The 7500-nt window shown below is 51.4% G+C and overlaps 1 protein-coding gene across 1 annotated transcript in view; it reads left to right on the forward strand.

Annotated features, from left to right (window-relative positions):
- LOC134436729 (ataxin-1-like) overlaps nt 1-5592 on the forward strand; it is a 7246-nt gene extending 1654 nt beyond the window's left edge. Inside the window, exons 1-4 of the mRNA XM_063186073.1 lie at nt 1-904; nt 1610-1801; nt 3854-3937; nt 4237-5592. The exon at nt 1-904 is cut by the window's left edge and continues 1654 nt beyond it. Of these exons, the coding sequence (XP_063042143.1) occupies nt 1-904; nt 1610-1801; nt 3854-3937; nt 4237-4863 (1807 nt within the window). The 3' untranslated portion in view covers nt 4864-5592. The remainder of the gene's footprint in view (nt 905-1609; nt 1802-3853; nt 3938-4236) is intronic.
- The last annotated feature ends 1908 nt before the right edge of the window (nt 5593-7500 follow it).

Below are 7500 nucleotides of genomic sequence, written 5' to 3' on the forward strand. Positions count from 1 at the left end.
GGTCGTGACACGGACTCCTTCGTCCTCCTCCTCCTCTTCATCCTCCACGCACTTCCTCTCGCCCGCTGCACTGACGCTGGACGGCCTGAAGGGGTCGCCGACGGTCATCCACGGCACCGGCGCCGGTACCGGTACCACTCTGAGCGAGGCGGCGGCGCTGTCTCTGGGCGCGGCCGGCTTCTACCAGGCGGCGAGCCACCACCAGCAGCCCATTTACGGATACATCGCCGGAGCCGGAGTCGGAGCCGCAACGTCCCTGGGCTACCACATGGGGGCGCTAGGAGCACACCACCTCCTCATCCCCGTCAGTGGCACCGGGACACACGCACATGCACATGCGATGGGCTTGGACCCCATCTCCGTCTCCGCGTCCGGTATCGTGGTCACCACTAACGCCTCCCTAACGTCCACCTCCTCCTCCTCCTCCTCCTCATGCTCCACCTCTCCACCCTTCTCCTCCTCCCCTCATCATCATCATCATCCCTCCATTCCACCCCTCCAACATCCCCACCACCATCACCAACACACGTTTATCGCCCCAGCTCCTCCACCCAAGATCAGCAGCGGCGGAGGCGACTCCACCTTCGATTCCCCACCACTCACCACCGCTTACTCCACCATCCCGTATCCAGGAGGAGGAGGAGGAGGAGGAGGAGGAGGAGGAGGAGGGCACCACCCGACCGGACAGCTCCATCTGCAGGCCCAGCTGCACCTCCCCCTGCTCCAGCAGACCTCCGCAGGCCTCCTCGCCTCCTCCCCCTCGTTACTACCACCTCCTCCTCCTCCATCTTCATCCATGCCCCCACCTTCATCACCCTCACCGTCCTCCGCTGGAGTCACCAATAACGGCAACCCCAACCCCAACCTCAACGCGGCCCCTTCGCTGCCCCCGTACTTCGTCAAGGTAACGTAATACTTGATTGCGTACAGTAAAGCCAACCAGGATTTACTATGTGTTTTGAAATAGATTTGAGGATTCTCTTTTCAAAAGCAATAGCCAGCCGCATTTGCATCTGCACTTTTTGTTTAAAGCAATGGTTCGGAGTAGATTCACCCTAATGCCATTTGAACTGTGACATCCATCCAGTAGTACACCCGAAGTGTTTTCAGGCTTGGGCTTACATCAGCAGAGTTACCGAGTTCTTCAATGTTTATTCCGGTTAGCTTGCCACAAGCGCATATGGATCCCGGACACTATCTCCAAACTTACCCCACAAAAATCACATGTCACGACACCAAACTTCTACAGTAGTACAAATATGGTCTCTACTCACAAAACGAAGCATTTGGAAGTTTCGAAATAGTCCAGGAGTTTATTATTATCCACACAAGCCGAATAGCTTTTCTGCTGCTAAAGCTCTGCCAACGTTACTTCCTCCATCTGAGACTAGCCTGTAAAAGTCCTCAAGGGTCGTCAGGGTTCAATCTTCCAGCTGGCATTTGGCGAGCTGAAATCTAATTTAGGACTTAATTATTACTACTATTACATATCTGTGTATTTGTGTGATTGATTGATTGATTGATTGATTGATTGATTGATTGATTGATTGATTGATTGATTGATTGATTGATTGATTGACTGATTGATTGATTGATCGATTGGTTAAAGGGTTCAATAATCCAGTTGGCGGACGGCGAGCTGAAGCGCGTCGAGGAGCTTAGCACCGAGGACTTCCTGCAGAGTGCTGACATCAGTGGCGACCTGCGCATCGACTCCAGCACCGTGGAACGCATCTCGGCCAGCCCCGCTACGCCCAACTACGCACTCGTGCAGTTCGCCGTGGGGGAGCACCGCGCACAGGTGAGGCAAAGTAGTGTGTGTGTGTGTGTGTGTGTGTGTGTGTGTGTGTGTGTGTGTGTGTGCTTGCGTGCGTGCGAGTGTGTGTGTGTGTGTGTGTGCGTGCGTGCGTGCGTGCGTGCGTGCGTGCGTGTGTGTGTGTGTGAGTGTGTGTGCGTGTGTGTGTGCACCGCGCACAGGTGAGACAGAGAGAGAGTCATGTAGTAAGATGTTCTGACATGAAATGTTATACTAGATACAGTAGAGATGCACCTGATTTTTAGGATCCTGCCGGATACCGGATCCACTGCTTAAGATCCTGCCGGATCTGGAACCGGACGCATACCAGATCCTACAAAAGGATTGAAACATATAGCCTACTCGCACACGTGGGCCCTTTTCATTACGTTGGCTCAAACTATTTTTTTAGACTCATTGGCTTATTGCCAAACTGCCTGCAACGGTCGCTTTCAAAGGGCTTTCACTCCATGCAGTGATTGGGGTTGTGAAAGACTGACTGAAAAGCCTAGGCTAGAGATGCACCAGACCCTGATTTTTAGGTAACATGCCGGATACCAGATCCACTGCTTAAGATCCTGCCGGACCCGGATCCTGTGAAAAACCCTATTATCCTTCCGGATCCGGATCCGGAACCGGAACCGGAACCGGTGCATCTCTAATATACAGTACATACAGTAGAGTCCTAACCAAGTATTGAACATTGCATGTTGTGTAGAAAGTACCAAAGTTCAACTGATTTGATGTGCACTGATGTGAAACAAATTTTGATGAAGAAAATTGTGATTTTATTACAATATTCTAATGATGCGAATTCCCCAATTCATGGTTTTTTTGAGCTGGAAGACCAAAATTTGTAAACACAAACAATTTAATGATTGGAATAGTTAAACAACTGGGCCATGAATCTACAATCCATGACAGTTTAACATTATTGATGGAATTATGGAAATAAATCAACTTTTTCATGGTATTCTAATAAAAAGGCCTGGAGCTGTATACAGTACATACAGTATAGTATACCTACTGTATAGTTGACTGTTAAAGTCCATCCTGCAACCGCCTCCGAACTGCATTAAATCCCCCCCCCCTCCTCTCTCTCTCTCCCTCCCTCCCTCAGCACCCACCCTCCTCTCTCTCCCNCCCCCCCCCCCCCCCCCCCTCTTCTCTCCTCCAGGTGAGTGTGGAGGTCCTGGTGGAGTACCCCTTCTTCGTGTTCGGCCAGGGCTGCATTAACAGCATTAACTCTCTCTCTCCCTCCCTCCCTCCCTCTCTCTCTCTCCCTCCTCTTCTCTCTCTCTCTCCTCTCTCTCCTCCTCTCTCTCTCTCCTCTCTCTCCTCCTCTCTCCTCCCCCTCTCCTCCCCCTCTCCTCCCCCAGGTGAGCGTGGAGGTCCTGGTGGAGTACCCCTTCTTCGTGTTCGGCCAGGGCTGCATTAACTCTCTCTCTCTCCTCCTCTCTCTCCCCCCCCCCCCTGCATAAACAGTATTAACTCTCCCTCTCTCTCTCTCTATCTCTCCCTCTCCCTCTCCCCCTCTCCTCTCTATCCTCTCCTCCCCTCTCCTCTTTCTCCTCCCCCCCCTCCCCCCCCCCCCCCCCCTTCTCCCCTCCAGGTGAGTGTGGAGGTCCTGGTGGAGTACCCCTTCTTCGTCTTCAGCCAGGGCTGCATTAAAAGCACTCTCTCTCTCTCTCTGTCCCTCCCTCTCTCACTCTCTCTCTCTCCCTCCCCACCCCCCTCTCTCTTTCTCTCTCTCTCTCCTCTCTCTCCCCCTCTCCTCTCTATCCTCTCTCCCCCTCTTCTCTTCCCCCCCCCTCCCCCCCCCCCCCCCCCCCCTTCTCCCCCCCCTCTCTCCTCCCCCAGGTGAGTGTGGAGGTGCTGGTGGAGTACCCCTTCTTCGTCTTCAGCCAGGGCTGCATTAACAGCATTAACTCTCTCTCTCTCTCCCTCCCTCCCCTCTTTCTCACTCTCTCTCTCCCTCCCTCCCCTCTTTCTCACTCTCTCTCTCCCTCCCTCCCCTCTGTCTTTCCCTCTCTCCCCTCTCCCTCTCTCCTCCCCCAGGTGAGTGTGGAGGTCCTGGTGGAGTACCCCTTCTTCGTGTTCGGCCAGGGCTGGTCTTCCTGCTGCCCGGACCGTACCACCCAGGTATGACCAGAGATTCTTTAAGTATATAGAGATATGCCAATGTAATAGGTTTCTATGGGCACCTAACATCAGAGATTCTTTAAGTATATAAAGATATGCCAATGTAATAGGTTGCTATGGGCACCTAACATGACCAGGTTCCGGTCTGCCTAAAGGGGCATGTCATATTACTCCTAGCATTGAATAGAACAGTCCTTAGGTCTGCCTAAAGGGGGATTTCCCCCCCTCCCCCTTGTAATAATAGAACCCAGAAACAATGAGCCAATGGAACCTCTCTCTCTCTACTCTCTCTGGTACAGGTGCTGCAGCTGCCCTGTGCCAAGCTGGCCGTGGGCGACGTCTGCATCTCCCTCACCCTCCGCAGCCTCAAGAACGGAGCCCTCAAGAAGAACCAGAACCAGAACCAGAACCACGACAGGAACCAGAACCACGACAGGAACCACGAGAGGAACCAGAGCCAGAACCAGGCGATGGAGATCCAGAACACACAGGGAGGAGGTGGAGGAGGAGCAGGAGGAGCAGGAGGAGGAGGAACACTCAAGGCCCCCTCACGGGCGGGGAACGGACATGGCCGAGGAGGAGGAGGTGGAGGTGGAGGAAGAGGAAGAGGAGGAGGAAGAGGACTACAGAGTCTACTGGGATCTACAGGCGTAGAGAACGGAGACCTGAGAAGCGAAGGGGAGGTGGAGGTGGAGAGGGGGAGTAGTGGAGGAGGAGCAGGAGGTGGAGGAGGAGGTGCGGAGGCAGGGCTAGGTCTCGGGAGGCCGGTGGCACGCAAGAGGAGGTGGTCGGCCCCCGAGGGGCGTAAGGTGGAGCGTCTCTCCGAGGAGGAGGAGCAGGAGCCTCCGCTGGCACCTCCCAAGGTCTCCTTCCTCTCGCAGGAGGTGAAGATGAGCATCGAGGGACGATCCAGCCTGGGCAAGTGAGGAGAGGAGGAGAGGAGAGGAGGAGAGGAGGAGGAGGAGAGGAGAGGGACGCTCCAGCCTGGGCAAGTGAGGAGAGGAGGAGAGGAGGAGAGGAGAGGAAAACGGAGAAGGGCCTCTTCAACATGGGCAAACGAAAGAAGAACAGAGGACAGGACAGGAGAGGAGAGGGGAGGAGAACCTCAGGAAGTGAACACAGAGTAGAGAAGAGGGGAAGAGGTGATGAGAGGAGAAGAGGACAGAGGGGAATAGAAGAGCGAGTACTTCAAATGGATAAAAAGGAGAGGACAGCAACAGGACTGTTCAACGCCGGCTTTCACATAATTGAAAGACACACAACACCAAGAAATACCCCCCCCCCCCCAAAAAAAAGAGTTGCATTTTAATTTTATTTTCATCCTTTCCTCTCTTTTTCTTTTTTTCTTTTTTTTTCTATCCGGATTACTGTACTGTTGCCGAAAATGTAAAAGTATTTACCCGTCATCCATATTCAGTCTCTGTAGTCATGACATAGTTATACTGTATTACAGCTGGTGTAATTGTTTTGGAGGAGGATTCCGCAGAAGTGTGTGTGTGTGTGTGTGTGTGTGTGTGTGTGTGTGTGTGTGTGTGTGTGTGTGTGTGTGTGTGTGTGTGTGTGTGTGTGTGTGTGTGTGTGTGTGTGTGTGTGTACGTGTTAATTTGATTCATGTTCATGTCTGTGAACTTGTATGTGCATATGTTTGGATGTGTATTGTGTGCTTGTGTGTGTGTGTGTGTGTGTGTGTGTGTGTGTGTGTGTGTGTGTGTGTGTGTGTGTGTGTGTGTGTGTGTGTGTGTGTGTGTGTGTGTGTGTGTGTGTGTGTGTGTGCGTGCGTGTGTGTGCGCGTTTATGTGGTAGAGAGAGAGAGAGGGAGAGAGGTAAAGGATGTCAGGGGGTTTGTCAGTTTACTGACGCTAACCACAAGATTCTGGAAAAGCAGAGGAATCTAGAATCTAGAATCTAGTCTGGAAGTCCCAGAATGCCACCTGTTCCGGAATGCTGTAGCGTGGCAACTTCCTTGTTCATCTGTTGCTGTGATGGATGTTGTCATAGCAACATGCTTTAAAACTGTATCATCACCACCACCAGGGTGATAGGAATGTTTGGACAATGGAAGTTCTGAAGAATCTTGGGCTCCATAGAATATAATGTGGAATTGTAGATTATTGCATCATTTGTAGAACTCAGTTGGATGGTGACGTGGCAAGATGTTGTCAGGTAGCCTCTGGCATCAGTGCCGACTGTAGGTTGGCATGGCGGAACACGTTTTTTTTCACGGGTGGAGGAAACGACATGAAGCCCTCTATTGCTACTTCCTGGGATTAGCTATTATCTACTCGCTAGTCGCGTCATGTACAGTAAACGGACATTGACGCCGATTGATTTCATTTAGGAATCACGCGTGAATCACGTTTTTTTTTTTTCAATTACTTCTTGTAGTTTTGTTTCCCAGGAAGTGGTGGAGTAAGGCCTAATTCACACCAGAGCGGGGAAGCGTCACTTACGGGACAGAAGCGATTTTTACCGGCGGTGGCGAGAATACTTGGAAACAGATCTGTCCTTCCATACCAACTGGCGATAGTCAGGTGGTAGCGGCACGGGAGCATTTGCAAAATAGAACTCGAGTGGATTTTGGACAGCAGCGGCCAGCGGTGTGCCATTCAAATGAATGGAAAAGTAGCGAGCTAGCTGTGGCTGTGTGGGGCAATTTTGAACAGGACTTACTGCGCACACCGACGCTGTTGGTGTGAAAGGCAGAGAGGCAGAGTAGAACACACCGGCCAAAACTAAGCAGAAAAGACCTCAATCGTCTCGCTGCCGTTCCACCTAATCTGAATCTGGCCTGAGAGCCTGCAATGAACCCAACAGAACAAATAGAGGGTGCTTGAATGAATGCCATTGAAAATGGAAGTTGGAACGGACTTTGTTTATCGTTTCGTCCAAGTTCACTGTCCTCACTCTGTGCGAGTGAGCGAGAGGATCCTTCTCCAATGTCCGACTACTGTACTCAGGATCATTGTAGTTATTTAACCCTTTGAGGAGTAAGGAATTTCTAGAGGTTCTTCTAGAATTTTACTGGAACACTCTACAGCTCCCATAGACGTCTGTGTTAAAAATCTCTCAAAGACATTATGACATCATAATGAGAACTCAAAATTTGGGCAAAATTCTAATTACATATTTGTGATGGTACTCCTCAAAGGGTTAACATCTTGAATGGGTAGCCTGGTAAACCAGCGCCACCCGCTGGACGCCGAAGTTTTTCAGCTAGCGAGTGGGTCTGGCCTCGGATCTGAGAACGTTTGAACGCTGTGCCCGGAGTCAGGCAAAAACCAATCACAACGCAGCGATTTGTTTTGAATCAAAGCGGGCGGGGTTTTGAGGGAGTGACGACGAACCTCGCAACACCGTTGGGAAAGCACATCAACGGCAAAGATCACCGATTGGTCAGAGTGCCGGCACGGTTTGAAAAAAACAACAGGTTGTTCTCATCAACAATCTTTGGAGGTATCGTTCATCGGGGCCAGACTAAATTACTCCGGTCTCACATTTAGGCTGGTTTATCAGGCTATTGAATGGATTGATTGTGTTGTATGTAATCCCCTAGTGTTTTTAAA

This window comes from Engraulis encrasicolus, chromosome 20 (genome assembly GCF_034702125.1).
Source record: "Engraulis encrasicolus isolate BLACKSEA-1 chromosome 20, IST_EnEncr_1.0, whole genome shotgun sequence".
Taxonomy (NCBI): Eukaryota; Metazoa; Chordata; class Actinopteri; order Clupeiformes; family Engraulidae; genus Engraulis; species Engraulis encrasicolus.